Source organism: Meriones unguiculatus, chromosome 3 (assembly GCF_030254825.1).
Source record: "Meriones unguiculatus strain TT.TT164.6M chromosome 3, Bangor_MerUng_6.1, whole genome shotgun sequence".
NCBI classification, from domain to species: Eukaryota; Metazoa; Chordata; class Mammalia; order Rodentia; family Muridae; genus Meriones; species Meriones unguiculatus.
In genome coordinates this window covers 52,741,070-52,765,431 of record NC_083351.1, presented here as the reverse complement: position 1 = coordinate 52,765,431, position 24,362 = coordinate 52,741,070, and the positions used below count along the sequence as shown (strand labels likewise).

At 42.3% G+C, this 24,362-nt stretch overlaps 1 protein-coding gene across 1 annotated transcript in view; it reads right to left on the bottom strand.

Moving 5' to 3' along the window:
* Cpvl (carboxypeptidase vitellogenic like) overlaps positions 1 to 24,362 on the bottom strand; it is a 101,831-nt gene that overhangs the window by 45,873 nt on the left and 31,596 nt on the right. The window contains exons 7-10 of the mRNA XM_021648244.2: positions 17,294 to 17,416; positions 16,773 to 16,904; positions 13,154 to 13,252; positions 11,428 to 11,601 (exon numbers count right to left, since the gene is read on the bottom strand). Of these exons, the coding sequence (XP_021503919.1) occupies positions 11,428 to 11,601; positions 13,154 to 13,252; positions 16,773 to 16,904; positions 17,294 to 17,416 (528 nt within the window). The remainder of the gene's footprint in view (positions 1 to 11,427; positions 11,602 to 13,153; positions 13,253 to 16,772; positions 16,905 to 17,293; positions 17,417 to 24,362) is intronic.

Below are 24,362 nucleotides of genomic sequence, written 5' to 3'. Positions count from 1 at the left end.
TTCCCACAAAGCTGTCTAAATGTTTACACTACAGTAAATGTAATCTCTGCATTGCAATAATCAAATGTGCTTTCATTAAAACTCACACACACACACACCAGAGAATACATAGTAGCAGAGCTTATCTATATATTTAGAATTGTAACAAGAAATGTAATCACACACGTACTATATGCCTTCATATACGGAGCTATTCACCCAGGAGACTGGAGGCAGCCCTGCCCACTGAACTCGTGAGCATGGCCTGATGGGAGGCTCCAGCTCCACCCACTGTCTTGGTGGAAAGTGTGTGTCCACGAGGCCCAGCCCTTTCCATCATACCAGTGCAGTCAGTATACTCAGGGCACTTGAGCTTCTCTTGTTGCTCTAATGAGGTCACTATGCCCATAAGGCTTCAGTCCCACAGGAGGGTCAGATGATAACCATAGCATACAGTAGAAATACTAAAGAAAACCAAAAGTGAAATACTAGAAATGACAAGGGTAGGAGGTCAAATAAAAACTCTGTGGAAAGGCCTCACTAATAGATCCAGAGATGGTCAGACTACGTAAGGTTGAAGACAAGGTAGAGGGATTGGAACATTCCAACAAGAAGAAAGATAAATTAGTAAGGAAGCAGCAGCTAGACTGTCCAGATATTTGAAAAATGTAAAAAGACCAAACCTAAGAATCATGGGCATAAAAAAAAAAGTAAAGAATTCCATTCTAAGTGAAGGAAAGCATTTCAGTGAAACAGTTGCAAAAATATCCACAAACATCTGTCAGGATGTAGGAAATACTCAAGATATAGACAAGATCGAAACAGGACGTCCCCTCAGTACCTTAGAATTAAGCTGCTAATGTATATAGGAGAAAATGGAGGCAGTCTACTGGGCACACTGCATTATAACCAAGAAGCACGCCACACCAGGCTCCTAAAGTCAGAACGCTGAATTCCAAAGTAGTACGAGTAGCCAGTCTCCTTTAACGCGCTTTTTCCTCAGAGAGGGGGTGGTATGTGCCCTCACTATGGAATCTGAGGCAATGTACTAGCCAGTCACTGTGACAGGCTTCCACTATATAAGTGGTTGCTCACCTGTCTTAAAGCAGACTCTGATTTCTGAAACCGACCCACGGGCATGGCTGTCTTGTCAGGGTACGCCACGTTAACGGCGACAACTAAAAGTGGCAGGAGAAAAACACCGACTCACACGTAAAGGCAGATCTACCAGAATGACAGCAGACCTGTCAACTGAAAAGAGTCAAGAGAGCTTGAGATGATGTCTTCCAGGTTTTGAAAGAAGTCAGCTAGGACTACCCCTGACCTAGCAAAGACACCTGTTTTTTGTTGTTGTTGTTGTTGTTTTGTTTTGGTTTTGTTGTTGTTGTTGTTTTGTTTTAATGTTATTTTATTTTTTTTATTATTTTTTTAATTTTATTTTTCTTATTAGTTATATTTTGTTAACTCTGTGTCCCAGCTGTATCCCGCTTCCTTATTCCCTCCCCAACCCCACACTCCCTCCCTGGTCTCCTCCCTGCCCCTTTTCAAGTCCACTGATTGGGAAGGACCTCCCCCGCTTTCATTTGACCCTGTTTTATCAGGTATCTTCCGGGCTGGCTGCAAAGTCCTCCTCTGTGGCCTAACAGGCCTGCTCCTCCCCTGGGGGGGGGGGTGGGAAGGTCAAAGAGCCTGCCATTGAGATCCTGTTAGAAATAGTCCTTTTTCCCCTTACTGTGGGAAACAGGTTTAAGAAATTCATGACCACTAAGCCTACAGAAGATACTTGAAGACTGAAGAGAAAGACAAATACACTCATGGGGGAAGAATAAACCACTTTTGTATAACAGTTAAGCAAGAGAGGGATAGGAAGTCTGCATCTCCTACCACCCACTCCCACTCCAGATGACAGAAAATAATAGGTAGCCTTCAACACTGACTCTGAATATTAATAGTCTCAATTCCCCAGTCTGAAGACAGAGACTAGCAAATTGGATTCAAAGGTAGCAGATTGGATAAAAAAAGGTCAGTATTCCTACAGAGAGACAGCTAAGTAGATCAAAGCAATGGCTGCCAGCCTGACAATCTGAGTTCAGTTCTTGGAAACCACGTGGTAGAAGGGAAGAATTGCCCAGCCCCCACCCCATAAATTGTCCTCTGACCTGTCCGCATAAGACTGGCACCCCACCCAGCAAAATAAATTACTAATTTAAAAATTAGCAGTAAGTTTCATCTCTCTGTTGTTGCCAAGAAACGCATCTTATCACAAAGGGCAGGTACTTCCTTAAGGTGAAGGATGTTAGAAGCTATCCCAAGCAAATGGACCCAGGAAACAAACCCGTGTTGCTGTTCTAGTATCCAACAAAACAGCCTTGAAACCAAAACTAGACAGAAGAGATAAATAAGGTGACTTTTTAAGGCGAAAAACCCATCGAGGGGACACTACAATTCTGAATACACACACTAAACATTGGTGCGCCTAAATGCATAAAACAAATGTTCCTAATGTCACAGATCAACCCCAACACAGTCATTGCGGTAACTTCAATGCCCTAATCTCACCAATAGTCAGGAGGTCAGCCTGTCATACACACAGTAACCAGAAAGCCAGGTGTAGTAGGTGCTGTGAAGGAAGGTAGGTAGGGAAGCAGAAGCGGGCAGATCAGATCTCTGTGAATTCTGCACCAGCTGAGACTACTTAGCAAGATCCCAGCCAGTCAGCATAACATATCAAGACCCTTCCTTATAAAAGAAAACAGCCAAATAAAAATAAATTAATAAACTAAAACAAACAGAGAAACAACTGAATTAAATGTCATCATGGACCAGATTGACTGTACAGACCTCTACAGACATTCCAAACAAACACCATAGAGCGCACACTCTTCTCCACAGCCCATGGTTCGCTCTCTAGTTAAGTCTTCACACATACAAGAAAACTGAAATAAGTTCCTGTATTCTCTCTGTTTGCAATGCAGTGAATCTCCAAATTGTCAGCAGAAGAAACTACAGAACATACACAAAATCACAGAGATTAGATAACAGTTGAGTGGTGAACAGGTGCTTGAAGGAACCAAGGAGGAAGTCGATAAGTTCTTAGCAACTGAAAATAATGACACAGATAATAAAAAACAATGCAGATTATAAGGAAAGAAGTCCTGAGAAGGAAGCTTATCATTGTAAGTGTCCATGTTAAGAAATCAGAGAAATTACAAATAAGTAACTTATTTATGTACTTTGGGGCAATGGAAAAACAAGAACAAGCCAAGCCTCAAGTCAGTAGATGGAAAGTAATAATAAGATTAGGACAGATATTAACAACATGGAAATGGAGAAAAAATGAAACAAACAAAAAACCCAAAATGATTCTTTGGGAAAAAAATAAATAAGACTGACAAACCTTTAGCCAAGCTAAACAAAAGAGAGAGAAGCCTTACACTGACAAAATTAGAGATGAAAAGGAAACCATTGCAAAAAATACTAATGAAATTCAGAAATCACTAGGGCATGCCTTAAAAGCATATATTGTACAATTTGGAAAACCCAAGACAAATGGATAAATTTTTTATATGAAAGAATGTCTCCAAAGCAAACCAAGATAAGACAACTTAAACAGATCTATAACAAGCAGTGAGACCAATGACATAAAAACTTTCTTCCAATTAAAAGTGAATCCCAACCTACACAGATTCATGGCTGAGCCTATCAGGCTCCAAAAAACTAATATTAATGCCTCTCAAAGAAGTCTACAAATTAGAAAAAGAAGGGACATTACCAAACTCTGACAAAGTAGCATTATCCTGACACCAAAACTGCATTAGAGAAACAACAAAAAAGAAAACCAAATATTAATCTCCCCAATGAACATAGTTGGAAAAAAAATCAACAATACTTGCAAACTACTTCTAAGAAAACATTGAGAAGATGGTTCATTATGATAAAGTACACTGTATTCTTGAGACCCCTGATGGCTTTATTTATGCAAATCAACAAATGCAACACATTGACAAATGGACTCAAAGACAGATAGTACGAGGTCACATTGATAGATCTGCATCTATCAGAAAGTCTTCGAACAAAAGACAACATTCTTCCGTGATACTCTATTAGGATAGCTCAAGAATTCTGTATCTTACAACAGAGATACCCCAGTCATCTGTGTTTATTGTTGATCTGTTCTTAATGGCAGGGAGATGGAATCTATCAACAGATGATTGAATAATTATACACAGCGAAATTTCATTCGGCTACAAAGAAAAATTAAGTTATAAAATGCGAAGGAAGTGGATATTACTGTAATTTTTATATTAAGTGAGGTAACACAGGCTCATAATGATAAAGACATAACGTTCTTTCTCATGTGGATCTTAGCTTCTAGTGTGTGTGTAATATTTAAAAAAAACTTAGAGGAAGATCAAAGGGCTACACCTTTGCTCTCTTGAGTTAAGCATTGCCTTCTTAGGCACAACAACAATGCACTCACAACGGAAGAAAGTAGAGGTCAAGGAGAATCGATACAAACCAAGAACTGTGGGCCTTGATGGACACCATGGTGAAAATGTGGACAATATGAGAGTTGGTAAGGCACTAGTGTGAACTGTGGAAGGAATGCTTACAGCTCAACCATTCGAAGACAGGTCAATCAGAAAATGGACAAAAATGAACATAAAAAGTTTTCCGAACACGCAAAAGCAAGCAGAGGAAAGAAAAGAAAGCCCAGCACCATCAGTCTCGAAGCAAGTACAAAACAACCCAATGCTCTCCTTTCGTTCCTCCTACTTGACCCTCAATGTTTTTTCTTAACCATGTAGTGTCATTCCTCCTCTATTTTTTATTCAACGATTTTTATTCAATACCTTGGTTATCCTTAAAACTGGCCTCATCATGTTTTAAAGATGTTTGTTTGTTTTGTTTGTTTGTTTGAGGCAGTGTGAATATGTCATGGTCTGTGTATATGTGTCTATGTGTGTCTCTGTGTGTGTCTGTGTCTGTGTGTATATCACAGGAGTGTGTGTGTGTGTGTGTGTGTGTGTGTGTGTGTGTGTATGTGTAGGTCAGAGGACAACTTGCAGAAGTTGCTCCTTTGGCCTTCAATGCATAACTTGCCAAAGAGCATCTGATTGCATTTACACAGGCCTGCTTCTGAGTTCTGCTCTATGGCTCTATTTGTCTAGTCTACTGCCAGCTCTATAGAAAGTCTTCATAAATCCTCCAACATTGCACATCTTTGATACTGTATTGGCTATTATTAATCTTTTGACCTTTCATGTAAACTTTGGAATCAACTTACCTACGTGTACAAAATAGGTTTCTGACAAGATTTTGATTGTGGGTAAATTGAAACCATGGACAAGGTAAGAAGAATTGACATCTTAGTAATATTAACTTGGCCTGTGCACAGACAAATTTCCCTTTTTTGTGTTTGTTGTATCTTTTGCTAGTTTTGCTATTTCACATTTCACTAGATCTATACCAGTTTCTCGTGTGTTAGTATGTGTACTGATGTAAATAGTACTGTTTTTATTTCAAATTCCACTTATTTATTACTGATAATTAAAAGTAATCAAGTCTTGTATATTTATCTCATATCCTGAAACTCTGGTTATTCAAGGAGTTAGCTGTTTGGTTTTGGTTTTGTTTTGCTTTTTTCTAAATGAGTATTCTTTTGAATGTGATACTAGCTCTATCTGACTCCTTTTTTTCATCTTTCTTCTCTCCTTTTTCTGTTTTGTTTGGTTCCGTTTTTCCTTTTTGTTTGTTTGTTTGTTTGGAGACAAGTTCTCTCTATGTGGCTCTGGCTGGCCTGGAACTTGCTATGTAGACCAAACTAGCCTCAAACCCACAGAGATTCATCTGCTTCTGTCTTCCAAATGCTGGGATTAAAAGTGTGCCTACAATGCTTTGCTCCCTTTCATTTTATAGAGTCGAACTTTCCATAGAATGTTTTGTTTTCTTCTCTTTTGGAAACCTTATTAAAGGTTTCTTGCAATGCAGATCTACTGACAGCAAATTTCTTTAGTTTTGTTTGTCTAAGAACACCTTGCATATTAGATAACTACTTTATTTGTTTGCATTTATCCTGTCTGACGTTCTCCAGATGATTTACTTACATTAATTTGCATAAGCTTTCTGTCATTTACTGCTTATAATGCTGCTTCTGTTAAACAGTCTCCCTTTGGTAGTATCTTTGCACTAAATTCTCTCTTTCTCTTGTCACATGGAAGCTGGAAACTATTCTGTGGGGTAGTGGGAGCTATCTTGTTCTGTTTCATGTGTTGGTTTTGGCAGTTTCTATTGTCACATTCTTAAACTTAGTGATCAGGAGTATCCTAGTCTGCTAGTGAACCTACCAAAACCATTCTTAATTTCTGTTATAGCGTCTTTATTGCTAACATTTTTGTTTTTATTTTTATAATTTCCAAATCACCATGTCCATGATCTACCTATCCATACATTGTTGTTGTTGTTGTTGTTTTCCATCTAGTCAATCATCTTCTCTTTTGTTTAAGATTCCTGGTATAACATTGCCATTCTTGCCATGTCTCATTCTGGTTGTACTGTGTATTCAATGTCTTCAAACAACATTTTTTTTTTTTGTCTCTTGATATGCTTGTCAGTTTTTATTGAAAGTTTGGCACTGTGTACTTGGGAGTAAGAACTGCAATAAATAGGTCAATATATGCAGCTGAAAGACTCCAGAAATGGAAGTGCCTCATGGTCTCTATCTGTTGCTCTCTATCCTGTGCTTATGAACTGTGAATTTCACAGTCCTGGCCGCCCCTACCACTCCCTGGTGAAACAGGTCTAGAGGGGCTGCAGATGGATGTAGATAAGGCTTAGAACGGTTCAACCAAGCCTTCGTCAATGTTCTGATGGTGTAAAAGTGGTACTCGTTTGGCAGAAACTCCTCTTCCATGTTGAGATCTTGATCTTTTCCCAGGTCAGCCAAACAAGCTACAGTGTTGTCTTGCAGTGCTGTAGTGACAGCAAGCTGCAGTTTCCGGCCGATAATGCAGATATTGAGGCGACAGCCACTCAACAATGCGCCACAGGGACAGTGGTACGGGCTACTGCATTTTGTGATTTCATACCCATTGAGAAACAAAACGCACAAACTAGTTAACATTTACTTAGAGTAATATCATGTTAGATGACTTTTCCCAGCCACTGACCATCGTGAGCAGATCGAGAATGCTGAAGGTAGGCTGGGCTGAGCACTGAAATCTGTTAGGTTGTATTAAGTGCATTTTCAGCCAGCACCTACCTCATGGAGCCTCACCTTACATCAAGCAGAAACACCAGCAGACTATGATTAAACTCCAGCAGGTTTGGTGCTGGGAAAGTAGTTGTTCTCCTGGGCAGATCTTGTTAAGAGGATAGCACTCAGGCAGGCTTCACAGTGCTCTCCCTGCCCCTTTCTCTGACCACTGTAAGTGCCAGGGGCTTGTCTCCACCCCAGTAGTCAGTGGAGAGCCTGGACGAACTGCTGAAAGTAAACTTCACAAACACGTAGAGCCTGACTTGCTTGGGTCTCTAATGTTTTGACTTTTATACTCCTTGTACTGGCCTCAAGCCGCGTGCCAATCACAGTTCATTTCCTGCTGGGGCTCTGTTTCTACAGAGCTCCCTCCTCCAGAGGTTGTGTTCCAGACAGGGAGGGATGCTTCTCTTTCATTGCCTCCAATTTGGAGTAGCATCTTGCTCTGTGCCCTCATTTTATTCACAATTTTCAGAAGAGCTTTTCCCCCGTAGGATTGCTATGGTGATTTCTAAGCTCCCCAAATTCTAGGCCAGAAAATAGGAATCTGGGAAGCTTTTTCTGCTCTGTATTTGGGAAGATCATTTTGGTATAAGTGTCTTCTTCTTCTTTTCTCTGTCTCTCTCTCTCTCTCTCCTCTCTCTCTCTCTCTCTCTCTCTGTGTGTGTGTGTGTGTGTGTGTGTGTGTGTGTGTGTATGTGTATGTGTACATGTGGAGGTCAGAAAATAACCTCAGGAGTTGGCACTTGACTCCCATCTTTGTGAGGCAGGATCTCTTTGTCACTAGCTGCTATATCGTCCAGGCTAGCTTATTCACTAGATTCTGGGATCGTCCTGCCTCCAAATCTCATCTTGCCATAGTCAGACTGGGACTGCATAAAAATGGGTTCTGGAGATGTGTTCTCACGCCCCCAAGCCTGTGGCAGGTACTTAACCCACGGGGCCACCTCTCCACTCTTCTTATGTCCCTTCTTCACTTTTATGTGTGGTGGCTTTTTAGATACTTTGGCTGAAAGTTCTTGGTAATAGGCTATGGTTATAAATACTTTCTACCCACCAAGGACTGTTTTAAATATAATCACTCTTAAACCTCACAAAAGCTCACCTTTTTCTCCCTATCATTTAAGGAAACCAAATCACAAAGAGTTAAGCAGTTATTCCAAGGAACATCCATGAGCTTAGATTCTGTTTTACCTTGAGTATGTGCTCTAGACCACCATGGTCTTTTATTACATGGCCCCTAAAAATCCCGACAAGATTCTGACCTGATTTAATCATGGGGAAATTCAGATCATCCAAAAGATTATTCTGGTTATGCACATCTCAGTCCACCATTCCACCATGCAAACTCCCGGCACCTACAATTCCTGAAAGTTATGGCAAGAGCATGGTTTTGTTTTCATTACTTTGCACAGAAACTGATGTTCACATGGAAACACACAGAAACATCACCATAGACACGCCTGAAGGCCTCCCTCGTTCTATCAGAGGTACTGCTGAAGTGAAGACAGTGCTAGCAGAAACGTCCATGTTCTTATGAATAGAAACAGGCTCACTGCTTTCCATGACAAATTAGAGCGGAGTCTTACATAAACATAACTTTAAGGACAGTAATATCTTAAGCCAGCCTATGTTGTTCTGATTCTGTTATATACACACTGAGGTTTGCCATCAATAGCAGACAAGCCAATGGCAATCGCTGCCAGGAGAGTTCTGCCAACTGTCTCCGTGAATGCGTGGCCTGTTCCACAGCCTCTCCATTCAGTCAGCATTCACGTTGACTGGACGGTTTGTTCTTTCTTTATTACAACATGCATTATCTGCACCACTAAACCATTTTCTTTTGCTGGAGACTGGTTCAGAATTGAAACTTACAGAAAATATCCATAGTTCATTGGAGTTCACATTTGTAGGTGCCAGGGTCTGAATATTTCTGTCTTTCCCCCAAAATCCATATGTTGATACCTAAGCTCCAATGTGGGGACTTGGAAAGTAACTGAATAGTGAGGGTGGAGCTCTTGAGAATGAGATTAAAAGGCTATAAAACAGTGGTTCTCAAGCTGTCGGTTACAACCCCTTTGGGGGTTGAAGGGTCACTTCAAAGGGTTGAATATCAGATATTTACATCACGATTCACAACAGTAGCAAAATTATAGTTATGAAGTGGCAACGAAAATAACTTTATAATTGGGAGTCACCACAACATGAGAAACTGCATTAAAGGGTCACAGCATTAGGAAGGTTGAGAACCACTGATCTAAGGGATTCCAGTCTCTTCTGCCAGGGAGGACCCAGCACCCAGGCGACAGGAAGCTGACTCACTCCCACCAGACAGCAGTGTCTGGCACTGTAGGCAGTAAGCTTTTGTAGAATGGAAATTACCCACTCAAGTATTTTGCCATAGCATGCTAGAAGACTGAAGCAGCTGATCGGGGTTATAGGAGAAACAAAGGGAGATACTGAAATATCCAAATGTTCTCTAGTCAATATGTTCCGCCAGTAATCAACTTGAGGTGATTGATCAATATTGAGAACATTGTATCACCGGGATCACTGTATGCTTTACCCTAGCCTCAAGTCATTGAGAAAAGGATTCAGATTCCAAGGTGTGGGTGTGTATGTGTGTGCGTGTGTGTACATCCCCTGGGCCAAACAATACTGGAAATTCTTTTCAACAAAGCCGCTTTGGATTTTATTATGGTATCTCTAACTTTTTTTTTTATGTCTTAAAACACTAGTGCTAAGTGCCTTTCCGTTTAATAAGTCTGAGGATAATAAATACCTAGTTAGTTATGACAGATTTTCTGGGTATATTTTTGACATAGCTAAGGTTTCTTTTATTCATTCAATGGTCATGGACATGTGCTCCAGGCCTACAGCTGCACTCGTGTCAGGCCAAACACCTAGGACAGCAAAGGCATGTCCTACGGACCAGCAAAGGGAAGATCACTCAGAGAGGAGGGTAGGACAGGAAGAGACAAGGACCATATTTTCTCAGCAGAGCCAAAAGTGAGGAGGGTTGAAATGTTGGCCTGAAGTAGTAGGTTCCCTTCTTCCCTGGAATGTAGGGTTCCCTCAGGCTCTGCAGGCTAGTGGACTAAACTCTGTGTATGAAGGGAGGGAGCAGAAAAGGTAAGCCTTCCAGGGGGGACATTCTGAAACACAAGCTGGTACATGTGTGCTCCTTTCAGAAGCTCTCTGTACCAGACTGCACATGCACACTGAAAACACCAAGGACCCCTCCTAGCATGGACATCATAGAAGGCTATGTTCTTCATGTTGGAAAGAAGCAGTTAAGGCTTGGGTGTCTACAGAAACAATGTGTGGACAATTAATGAGAGATGAAAAATGAATACATTGAAAGCAAGATTTTCTTGTCTAACTTATACAAGGTGCCTTACAAAATAAACAAACGTGGCTACTCTGTTTTTGTTTGTTTCAGGTATCACTCCTGCTTCTGCCACACACAGGGAGGAAGCCCCAGTGAGTACAATTCATTATTTCTGTACTCATCCTTCAGGGTTGCTCCACAGGCCATCCCTAGGATCAGAGGGGGGTGGAAAGAAGGGTAGGAGGAAAGAGACAATACACAGGAGACCTTTTGTCAGGTCATCTGCTCTTAGTGGCCTCCCTGATAATGGGGGAACCAAGGGAAAGCTCGCTGTGATTTCCACTGGGGTTACCTGTGGCCAGCAGTTGGAACATGTCAACCCTAAACATAATGCTTGTCTTGCTCGGCTCAGAAAGAGTCATTGCTCATTCCAATATAACAATCCAAGAGGACTTGGCTTGTGGCAGTTATGAGCAGGATAACCACTGCTCAAAGCCAATGAGTGCAATTCTTAAGTAGATATACTCTTGGATTAACCATGATGAGGCTGCCATTCATATCAGAGGGCAAACGACAAGGACAACTGATTGCTATACAAAGCTAGACATCCTCTTGGCTTTGTTTTCATTTACTAGTTAGGTCTTAGAGCTGGTGACACAGAGAATTTCATTTTAGAAAACTATTAAGAGACTTAAGTCAGAGAAATAAAATGAAGAATGTCATTTCTACTTTATAAATAGACTAGACAATGTTTTTTGAAAGAATGAAGTAAAATAGGAAACAAAAAGGATGTCCCCTCAGCTCACGATGGCCCTGGAGTTCTGGGGTGGACCCCGGCCCCACCCTGGTGCCCCCTGCTTACCTTGTAGTTATTCATGATCTCAGCTAGCCAGGGCTTCACTGACTGCACTGTGTCCTCTCGCAGGTACTTCTCAACCTCGGCACCGTCACTGAAGGTCCTGTTCCCCACGTGGATGGCTTGTCTCACTTGCGGGAGTGACAAGAATTTCCCATAGTAACCTTGGTCCTCAGGTTCCTGGCAGAAGGCACGTCAGGAGGTGTAATGGCAGAGGATGAGGGGCACGGCCCACTGGGGAAGCTGAGCCTCTCTCACAACACACTGCACAGTGAACAGGACATGACTAAACTGCTAACTTGCCCTCACGCTTGACGTTTTACTGGGGCATCCTAGGTCAGGTAAGAGGGGCCCTCTCCTAAGGCCAAACAGAGAATTGCCTTGTTTGCAGTCAATATCCAGTTTGCCTGAATTGGATTTTCTTTCTCAGACACTAATCTTTACCAATCTTTACAGTCCTGCCATTTAATATCTAATTAGCCAGTCCATTGGAGAGAACACTGGATAAAGGAAAGAGGTAAGATTATGTAAAGCAATAATGACCTTGGCTCCATGACCTTAGCTTTAGGGAAGAAGGTTAAATGGCTTTTAAGAGACCAGGGGTAGCATAGTGGGTTAAAGCCATGGTTTACTTGCCATTTTCTGCTGCTCATTAATATCTCTCTGTCTCACCTCTCAAAACCAACTGGTTATAATTTACAGGGGAATTGTGTAAAAAACTGATACTTAATAAAAGACATAAAACAAAAGTTACTCACAACCCTTCATAAAAACCAAAAGCCAAAAAAGAAAGAAAAAAAAAAACTTAAAAGTCTCTGTATCATTAAACTTAAAAAAAGAAACAAATATTTGTTTAAAAAAATTCTCCATCTTACAAAAATACTGTTCAGGATTTATGTTCAACAATTCTGTGCTTCATCAGCAATTTTTTTCTGGCTGTGAATATATTATTTTTTACAGGAAAACATTGCAATCACAAATTCTGTTTCTGTTTCTTGCCATGTTTTGTTATTGGTAGAACATAAATCCAAAACCACAGGGTTGGGAATCCCACCAAAACTGACTTCATATTTTACTTACAAATAGCTCATAAATAAGGCAATTTAAAAAGTGAATGTATCGTGCTCTTGAGTAGACACTGAGTCCACACATCCAAACTGCCAAGCTGGCTCTCCTTCTCTTATTCACTTCATTCTACACAAAAGAGGTCAACTCTGGCCTACTTTTATGAAAGAAACTACTTGAATACTTTAAAAAAGTATTCCAGAGGGCTTGAAGTGAGGGCCGCCCTGAATGCTCTAAACACCTCAGGTTAAAAGTCAGACAAGGCAAATATTTTCAGCAGGGTTTGGTGGTGTTGATCGCCTAAGTCCTCCTAAGTGCAGAACAAAGAATGTAGATGTTTGCAGGAGGCACATAGATTGAAGCCTAGACCCAGAACCCAGGGCTGCAGTCCTAGCCTGTACCCTTCACAGAGCTCCATCTCGCAGGGACAAGGTCTAGCAGGGACACTGAGTTAAGCAGACACCATTCTGGACTGTCTAGAGTATCACATAGTCTGGACTGAGAGCTGGCAAGCCCAGTGAGAAACAACCCTCACAGGGTAGGAGACATCGTTAGGCAACACGTGGTGGACACAGCCATCGAGTTGAAATTGAGCTACGTTTTCCCATCACAGGCAGCTTGGTTTTGTAAGCATGCGTTGCTATGGTTTTGAAATAGTGGTTGTTACCGTGCACTGCAAGATGTTGTAGTAATTGGTGCATCCTGTCACATTCTGGAAGTAAGACAGATCATTTGTTAGGTCTCCATCCAGCAGCTTATCCAGGATCTTGGTCAGAGAGAGAGAGGCAGAGAAGGACAGCGTCAGCGACCGGTAACACACATAGCGCAGCATTTGTTATATCATATGGTCAGGTCAGCTTCCATTTTCTTTCCTTTTAGGATGTCTATCTATATGTGTGTTTGTGTGTGCATATATGCATTCATATGCATGACATGCATATGAGTGTGTGTGCATGTACGTGTGCATGGACACACATGTGGAGATACAAGGACAACCTATCAGTCCTCAGGCACTGTCCATTGTCTTATTCAAGACAGGGTCTCTCTAGGACTCACCTAGAGTAGGGTAGATTGGGATTCTCAGCACAAGTCCATGACACCATGCCCAAGCTCTTGTTTTCCCTTGGGGTGTGGAGTTCCGATTCAAGTCTTGGGGATTGCATGACAAACATTTCACCAATTGAGCTACCTCTCCAGCCCCTATGTTTTAGAATCTTTTTCATTTTGCTTTCTAAACATTTGCAACAGGCAAATGCCACCCCTCACAGAACTTATGTTCTAGGAAAACACAAATAAGCATGGTGAAGCCACCATGGTCAGGTATCTCAGCATTAGGGGATGGTAAGGAGAACAAGAGTGTGGGTATGGGTGTGTGTGCCTATGTGCAGGAAACACTGAACAAAGACATTTCACTTACAAGATGACACTTGAGTTTTGACCCATTGGCTGGAAGAAAGCCAAGAATGTAGACAACCATAAAAAGAATGTTTTAGGCAGAAGATAGGAAAACCAGATGCTTCCACATGTGAATCTGCCTGGTGAGGAGGGTCACCTCCACATGGTCAAAACTCAAGATGAAAATAGATAGATCCTGGATTCTCTGAGTAGTTTCTATAGCATATATCTAGGTGAGTCCCAGGCAAGTGAGAGACCCTGCCTCACAAAGCAAAGCGGAGAGTGATAACACCTGTGAAGAGGCCTGCCATCAACCTCTGGCCTGCACATATACATACATGAACACATCTGTGCTAGTGTGTATACACCAGCACATGTACACACACCCACACGTATACACACACTCATTTTTAGTTAAAAAAAATAAAACAATAGATTTGCTTTCACCAAGAAACAAAACATCTGCTGTCTAACAAATGATGTGTCTACTTTAGTCCAGACTTTTGAAATCTACTCTCTGATCAAAAATGTGTTTCACAGGGAATGTTCTGTGACTCAGAACATTGTCAGGAAGGAAACAGAAGGGACCAGAGAACAGCCATTTTATTCTTGTAGAGTTGTGAGGATGACTTGGGATTTTTATAAAATACCCAAGAGCTACTGTATGAGGGAGAAACACTGGGCTAGGAGTCAGGCCAGCCCTAGGCCTCCCACAATCTACATGTGTCCTTCTATGGCTCATGGCCCTCCTCTCGGCCTAGCATCCCCATCAGTGCATGAGTAGGGATGACATTCCCTGTCTCTAGCCAACAACTGTCTCCCTGTTTCCCTGTCAACAACTGTTACTGCTCTTTTACTAATTGATCCATCTTTAAAAATCAAAACACTGGGCCAGGGGGAACAGAGGACCCAGGTTCGGCTGCCAGCATGGACATGGTGGTTAACAACCAGTTCCAGGGGATCTGACACCTTATTCTGGCCTCTAGGGGCACCAGGAATGCATGTGGTGCACATACATACACGTAGGTAGTCATACATGTAAAATAAAATAAATAAAATTTTTACAATAAGAGTCAGAACATCATCCAGGCTGAGTCTGTTGGACTTGAGATTTTTGTCCTCTTTTTGTGTCCTCTTGAATTTCAGGATGATACAGCATCTTTGGCTAACCCACTAATCACTGCTTTGTCTATTTCCTTTGAAAACTCAGGGGCTTTAATCCATCACTCAAGATCTTGGAGAGATATCCCATACCTTCAAGGACTGGCAGGAGAGGGTTTTCATTTTAATTTTCTACTGAATTTGGTTTGGGAAAGACTCCTGGGCTAGAGTCTTGTTGTCTCTAACAGTACAAACCACCCACACCTTTCAACAGTTTCCCCAACCCGGGAGTGACATGCCTGTCATATCATGTGCCACAGACATCATTTTGCTTCCTTCCTTCCTTCCTTCCTTCCTTCCTTCCTTCCTTCCTTCCTTCCTTCCTTCCTTCCTTCCTTTCTTCCGGCATCTCCACTGGTCTTGCTCCAGACACTGCTTAATAACTTCTGTGTGTTTCTTCAAAAGCATAGAAAATGTCTCTCTCTTACAATTTAGACTCATGCCATATGAAACCTGGTAGTCATTCTCAAATTCTCAAGCTTTCCTTCTCCCTCCATCTCTACACCAGCAGGTAGCCTAAACCCTAAAACCCATCCTGAAGATGCTATTATTGCCAGTGAGAACATGACCTTACATGCTTCCATAACAATCCTGCTTCCTTCATGTTTACAACTGCATGAGGCATTTGGACTCCACATTCTGCAGCCACATCTGGTACCCGGACACAGAAAAGAGAATCTGCCAACATTCTTCCTAGGGCTGGGACTTCCCTTTTCTCAACCCATCTGCACAGCCTGCTGCTATCAGACTTCATAACAAATCAACCTCCAAAAGGGATCTCAGTAATGTCCTGGTACCCTGCTTATAAAATAAGCCTCACTTTAAATTGCCTCTTTTCTTCCCAAGTCTGTATGTCTCCTGTTTCAATCATAATTGGCATATATGATGCACCTGAATGTCTAGTAACACTAAGCGTTGGTCTGAACAGTCAGAATGACTTCAGGAACATAGGGCACATGTCTAAGAGCAAGCAGGTTGAGGTCCTCAGACTCCATCCCTTGTCTAATTTACCAGTGTGTCAGGCGGGTTGGTTCTGTAGATGCATAGCAAAAACAATAAAGGAAGATTGTTTACCTTGTGTTTGCATTGGCTAAAACATACAAGTTCCTGTATCTCAGTGTTAATTGTAACCTTATGCCTTAAATCACCAAAATCCAAAGAGAAACAAGCAGGTGAAGGCTCAAATGATATCACCACTCTCATGTTCAAGTGTTAATTCTGTAATAATATTCACAAACACTGTGCCTCTTGGAAGATGTCTCCCATTACACTACACTAGTCTTCGATCCTGACACTTGGAAGCATGTGACTTTGGCTACACACTGGGTCACTTCTCAAACTGAAGTCCTGCTTGTGTAACCCTTCTAAATGTTTCTGAGCATCTGTTGAAGCTCAGGCATCCATTTCCCAGGTTGCCTTGCTTCTGATTTCCATATGTTACAGAATGCCCTCAGGTCCCACAAAGCATTTAAAGAAAACAGAACAGCTAATGAAAGACACAGTTAGATAAGCATGCCAGGATGATCTCAAGTTAAAAACACAGGCGAAGTGATCTCAGAGAAATGCAGTTGGGGCTTTCTTCATGCCCACTCAACTCCTCTCCTGACCATAGACAGAAGAGGGGATAGATATCATCCCAAAATCTGGAGCACCATGATGTGCTTAGTGACCCCGCCTCTCCACAGATGGTTTTAATTGCTCACGGGCAGCCAGGGGCCCCCAGAACTTACTTCAAAGGCCAGCATCCACTTCTGCTCTTTGATGAACTCTATGCACTTGTTACACTGCTTCTGGAAATGCTTCTTCTGCTGTTCATCCAACAGGCCAATTTCGTACATGAATGTTGCATACCCTCCTATAATCTGGTGACAGAAGTGACACACATCAGGGCTAGAGAGAGGAGGTCCGAGCATCCTTTGCTTCAAGAAGAAACACTCTGCAATGACCTATCAATTTTTGCTGGGGTTACTCAAGCCAGACAATTATACACACAGACACGCATACAACAGCAAAGCCAACATACAGCACAATATTCAGATATGCACAGTCTGTCATTGGCAACCAACACAGGCTGAAACAGTAGGTTGACACACTGAAAGGTTTAGCTAAGAATTAAACTTGAGTTAAGTCAACATTATCTTTTAACTAGTTAGGCCCCTGAGTTAAGAGGGGTATTTCATTCGATTCCTAGGAATTAGTCTCTTTCAGGGACAGATGAAGAAAGAAAGAAAGAAAAAAGCAGGACACCAACCGATTCAGGGTCAGAGTAAGCATCTCCGATAGCGATTCCTTTCAGGCGGATCTTGAACAGCCTCAAGGGATTGAAGGAGTGGATATAGTGTGCTATGGCCGGGACATATTTCCCTGCGTAAGACTGAGAGAGACAGAGACTGTAATGGCAGTTCAGAAATTGATCCACACACAACCGAATGCACCGAATCTAACTGACAATAATCACCATCCACTTCCTCAGCTCCCTTTGAAAATTCTAGAGGAACAGTTGTCTACCTCTCGTTCCTGTTCTCACACCATATGGCCCCCGGGGCAGGAAAAACGCAAATACTGTGTGACGTGTGAACGCTCTAATGTCCTTCCAAAACAAAGTGACCTGGAATGCTGGACACGATCCTATCACCCACCAAGTGTCCTTTCCCAGGATTTTCTATTCCAAGTTCTACTAAAGAAAAGAAAACAGAAATCTCCAGTCTAAACCTAAGACTTAAAAATTTGAAAATTTTTGAAAAATTTGCAAAAATTTGAAATTAGCATCCATTAAAGGAACAGAAGAAGGGACAAACAAATTAATATATATATTTTTTTTAGTCACAAATTTTCTTTGAACTCATCTGGGTGTTCTAGTCTTTTCTAGCATAATTCATTTTGGGCAATTCAGGGCAATTCATTTTGTGGACAATTTTTTCTTCTAACAAACACAGTACCTCCACTTTCAAACTATGTTAGAAGTGCTGTTGTTGCTTCACGCATACAGTTTTATGCTTTTTATTACACTGTATTTAGTTATTTGTGGGAGCAGGGGAGTGAGTGGTGGAGGTCAGAGGACAATTTGCAAGAACCAAATCTCTCTTTCCACCACATGGGTCCTGGAACTGAAACTTAGGTCTTCAGGCTGGTTGAAAGCGTTTTTTCTGGCTGAGCCTTCTGTCTAGCCTGCTCAGTAATATTTGAAAACACAATTTTTTATTAATTCCACCAAAAGTCACCTTCTTGCCTTGTTCAGTTTATCCAACCGTAAACCCCACATGCTCAGAACAAAGCTACCGATCCCAAGTTTTCCCATAACTTCCCTTATCATCCACTCTTCTGGATGCTCAGGTCAGAAGTCTTGGTAGCATTCTTTATATTTCTTTCTCTTGTACCCCTTAAAGTTCGTTAGCGAGGTTTGTCAGTCCTGTCTGTTCTATCAAGTGCATCTGGGGCACAGTGTCTTCTTCCGGGTCTGTTCCCTTGCCTTGTTCCATGTCACCAGCACACTGTCTCCAGCCCGGGTTACCGCAGTGACTTTCCACACTGATCTTTGTTAGCCCTTAGCCCCAGCCACTCTGTTTTCTAGACAGTGCTACAGTGATGCACAAGCCAGACCATGGCAGTCCTCTGCTTAAATCCTCTGATTCTGCACCGGAATAAAAGCAGCGGGCTTTATCTGAGGCACAGAGGCTGATGTGATTCACTCCCTTCATCAACCTCACCCCATGCTGCCTTCTTTTTTTTTTTTTTATTTAACTTTTATTAATTACATTTTTTTTTCAATGCAGTTTATTCAGGAACCTTGAACAATCCTCGGACCCTGGGGAAAGCCAGCCCACAGCTTAAATAGCCTCTGGGTAGCCAACCCAGGCGTGCCACGTGGGCAATGCAGATAGGTCCACATACATGGAAGCAAGCCAGATCCTCAGCCTTAGCCAAATGTGGAATTGTTCGTGACAGAGAGCACTCACCATCGGGAAGGTGGAAGGCTGAAACCAGCTCCATCTTTAAGGCATAGCATTCCGCAGCTCTCTACAGTTCCCCCTTTTTGTTTTAGACGCATCAGGCAAGAGTAGAGGTCTGATCTCTGATATTAGAAATAAATTGGGACTTTGTACCGATGTTCATTTAGGTGTCATCCACCCAAAGAGCATCAGACCCGTCCGATACCTTTTTCTCAGAGGCGGGACCTGGGGCATCAACCCGCATGCAACCAGACATGCTCTTCTCTGGGTCGAAAGCGGCTGACCCTGAGTGCAGTGCTTAGCCTCACATCCTGAGCGTAACATTTTAGCTTTTTATGGTATCCAACCATGCTTGGGGAGAATGTCCTGCTTCAATGGCTGTAAAGGCCTGAATGATCATGGCTGCATCATACTGTTGTGAGATTCTAATCTTGCATATATACCACAGGCAAACCAAGGAGACCAACACCAGAAGGCCTGCTAACGCTCCCATGCCCGCCCATTCCTTCCCATGCTGCCTTCTTACTCATTCCTTTCCAGCCCCACTCAGTACCAGAATGTTCTAGGGGTCACTAGGGCTTTTGTGCTCATTTCTCTTTCCACCTGGAATGCTTTCTCCCAAGTATCCGAATGGTTCATTCCCTCATTTCCTTAAGTGAAGCCATCTGAGCAATTTCTTTTCTGGCCGCTTACCAAATATTTTAATATTCCTGTTTTCTTGTTTCATATCCTTTACTTTCCCTCTTAATCCTTAACCCTCCTCGAAACCTCTTACCTACTCATCATCTTAAATCATTGCACCTGCTCTCATCCTAGAAAGTGCCTCAACATAGGCGCAAGCATCTACTTTGCTTATTTTTTTTCCATTGTGCCTAATGCCGATAGCATGAAATTTACCAGTGCAAGTGCATTCAGTAAAGGGCAAGTCAGGCATTCCTAATAGACTAGAGGATTTTGCAGGTATCTATGAATCCACAAACTTTCTGTGACATTCCCAAGGCTTTTTATAGACTCGGGAATAGCTGCTCTCAACTGATCTGTACAGTACTCACAATCACAGGTGGGAGAGACCACTATTCTCATTTCAAGCTAGGACATGGGACTTGAAGAGGTTAAGTGGTAAGAGTCAGAGTCACACGGTCTTATCTACTCCAAAGGTCTAAAGTCCTTTCACGCTGATAAAGGCAGGTCACTCACATAACTTCTTTGAGATCTTGCTTGCACAACCCTCTTGTGCAACAGCGGTTACTTGGGCAGAGCAGTGAACCAAAACACTTCCAGCATGTATACTCAGGAATCTGTTTTAGTTTTCCTATATCCAAGTAAAGATGTCTGAAGTTTGGCTTGCCGCATCGCTGTGCAATATGATCTTGTTGGTGGAAATAAGTGATTTATTGAGTGCATTTCTGTAAGACAGTACATTTTCCTGAGCAATCGCTTTGCCAGTGTGTCACCAGCCTTCAGTTAACCAGAGCTTCCGAGACAAGTCATCTGCCAAGGCCATCATGCTAGATACTTGGGGGGGGGGACACCAGAATGAATAAAGCACAAAAATGTCCTTGGAAAGGTCACAGTTACCTCTAATGAAACAATATGAAAACCGTGTCTCCAACCCACCAAAGCAATAGACGGTTCATGAATTATATTCCCACGATGCGCACAATAACCAGTGCAAAACAGGCCCACGCAAGCACACTTGATACATGAATGACTAATTGTACATTATCTCTAATTATCTTTCACCACAGAAATTGACGCAAATGCTGAAAATCTATATACTGAGGTGATAGTATCTCTTGGGTTGTCTTCTTGTTACATTTGCTAAATGAAATTTACTCTTTCTGAGGTGGAAGGCCATGGCCTTTCCGTGGCTATGTAGTCAGTGGTGGTAAATTCAGCCTAAAATATCCAGTATATGGGACCTTCCTGAGAATCATTGCATGTGAGATATAACTAGGTAAGAAATACAAAAGGACCCTATAAATTTAATACCCATTCAAGATTTTGAGCTTCACCCTTGAACTAAACTACGTCTCTTACCCTAACATGAGTCCATTTACAGCAAGCCTTCTTTTTCCATATTTTGCAATGAAGCGAGGTCTGTGCGTGTTAATGGTATACCTAGCTGGAGCTCTCCCCAGGCTTGGCCACTTCCACAGCTCTCATTTCTTCTAGCAAATCACATTTCAGTCAGTGGACACAGAATGTCCTGTGGCTCTCAGGTCCCATGCTGGGACCTGTTTCTATCCACCCCATCCTTGCTAGGCAGCCCACTCATGACAAACAGGACAATGAGATGGATAATTCTATAATTGCTTCTAAGCCAACGTATTTTTCAATATTCATCCCACATCCGCTATCCTGTTGGTGAGGATGTTTATCTCATTCCTTGTTTTATAATGACTATCACACACTTCCTTGCTTTGTGTCAGTGTGACAAATCCTGCATTGTCTTGTTCATTAATCATTCCATTGGCTGAGTGATTCAGGCTGTCACACAGAGGACAAAAGCAGGATTATTTTATGGGGAATCAAAATATTATAGTGAGATTTCTATTATTCTTACGTTCGTTGTTGGGATGTATTTCTTTGTGTTTGCAAAAGCAGGCTTCTTATTCTGGAATCACTTATTTCTCAGTTTAACTGTTCACTGTCACAAACACTTGGGAAGACAACAGGTTGACAAATCAAGTGTATTTTATTTCACCTTCTCCCACTTCTGAATATATTTTAAATAGAGTGAAACTGCATACCGTGGGGGGGAGGAGTGTCTGCCTTCAGGCTAGAAACAGACTGTGGATGCTTGTGTTATTACTTTGGACCTGAACATAAGAACCCTTGTGCCTTTGGTTCTGAATTATGTCCTTAACAGTGGCAGCAATGACCACAACCCAGAACTCCAGTCCCAAGTCTTCTCTGATCTCCCACTGATGCTCCCCAGGGTGGGAAGGGGCAGGCCAACAAAGGCCCTGAAGTCTGGAAATTAATACTAACCTTCCACCCACAGATCCAATGCTGCTCTTATAAAAGCCCAGAGTGACATCAAAGCCCTTCTACGAGGGAAAAGGGAAAGTGCTGCTGGGAACAGACACATTATGTTAGCGTTTGGCAGTGACCTTCCAGCGAGGAACTCAGCCAGATCAGCATACATGTCTCACACCACAACTCAGGCAGAGTCAGTAATCAACACATCTGGATCCCAGTTTCGCCTTGGTATTCTGCGCTGATAGTTACAGTTGCTGTGAGCTGCCAATTCTAGCACTGCTGTGTTTCATGCATTTTCCCCACAGTGACTATAATCACACTCACCTCCAGCAAGAAGGACCAGTGACATCGAGCCGTGTTTGTTTGCATTTGCCTTATTTTCTGGAGCTCAAAGAAGCAATAAAGCCCTAATTCTTCTCCTATATCAGAAGCCTAGCAGAGTTCAGCTCTCAATCTTTTATTTTGCCCATGAGAGAAAGGTCTTAACATCCTAGCTGAATGTAGTTTTGATTCTTGGTCTGCGGTCCCTGTGAATGCTTACATGGTGTTAGGAACAGCTTGACGGAAACCACGTGAAGGGCTCACTCTACTTGTAAAAGTGGTCTGCAAAGAATGTGGTGCTCCCTTGATTATCTAGATGCGTAAACGTACCACGAGATTCAACATGGTTGTGCATTCCATCGGAATCTCTCTCTTCTCAGTGTTTCAGCAGCATTCACAGCTGACTTACTGCGTCCTTACTGCACAGGTACGTTGAAGAGGGGGAAAACTTCATATCTAAAACCAAGCTTCAATCAGCTCCTTCAGAGTGGGGCTGGGCAGCAGACCATAACAGTAGACTAGAAACGATGCCCCTTTACATGGACAACACATACGTTACATGTATCTACAGTTTTTAGTATTTAAGCCACATTCACCCATGTTTTTTAAGTACAGATTCTTTTAAAATGCATTTATACTCATTTGCTGCCTTGCTTCTAGACATAAATTTTGTGGCAAGACTTTTATAGTTTTATCAGTGACAATAAGCAGTGGCTTCTCATTAAAGAGAGACAGCTGTCCCGTACACAGTTTCTTCATTCAGAATTGGGCATAGTCCTTAGCTCAGCCTGGCAGAAAAGGCCAAGGTGTTTCCAACCTCAGTGGTAGTATACTGAGCACTCTAAGTGTCACCTGAGCACCCTGCCCTGCTCAGGGCATTTCTCCACTTCCGCTGTCACTCAGCTGTCGAGACGCCTCTTTTCAGACTTCATGACTGAGTCGACGGAATGCGGTGTCTCCAGAAGGGAGAAAAGTTGGCTGCCTAGAAAGAGTTCTGCACATATGCTGGGGCACAGGTCTTCCCATGCACAGGCTTTGAAACAGCCACATTCACTTACGGGGATAGACCAGAAGAAACAGGAAAGAGTTCTACATATACACTGAAAACACAAAGAAAGCTACGAAAGCAGCAAACAAAGCCTAATGGGACAGGCCAGTCAAGATGAGGCCAATGCAACTGTGACCTCCTCCAGCAGTGGGGTAGTTGGGATCTCATGTTAGCTCAGCACTCTCTGCAGCCTGGAAAATGAGCAAGTAAAGCAGTGTTGTGGCAATCTCCACAGCTTCCTAGACATTTCCAGACTGTGCGTCATCTAACTCTGAGACTGCACTGCAGCAATTAAAAAAGAAGCTTTTAACAGAGAGTGTGATGTTATCAGCCACCCATTTCTCATGAAGATGAGCTTAAGAAGAAAGCTGCAAAACCTGCAGGTATAGACATGGAGCAAGAACATTTTGACCCGCAGCCAACTTCTAGTCGCACCAACCCATGCAAAGGTATCGTGCTGACTTCCAAATGATAGATAATTCGCTTTTAAATACTGAGGGTGTGTCTTCAAAAATGCCACCCACCAATGACAGGTACAGGGACACAAGATGCATTCCCCTCCCCATCTTATTCTGACCTCAGAGCTAATCGGAAAAGCCCGGCTTGCTGCCAGGTGATTCAAGCAGATGAATAAAGTCCTTTGTTTAAAATGGAGACTCCAGCTAATTTGACTGATAAATAATGAGCCTGAGCAAACCAAGCTACAGACACATACCGACGCCTTTGTGCTGTGTAGTCAGGATCTAGACGGTTGAAGCTGCATAAGTGATTTACCTTCGAATTACTGTCCCCACCCTGGGCATCTTAACTAGGTTGCAGTGTTGTGTCTACATTGTACTATCCAATCCAGCAGAACAGTTCGCTTTAGACAACACTTATGACTTCTGTCTGTGCACTCACATTCTTCTCTGTGCAACTTGAGAATCAGTAAATATGTACTGATTTGATTTGGGTATACCCTCTGAGAGCCAGAGGCCCAACTTGTAAATATTTCCATATGCCCTTGTTCAGTTCTC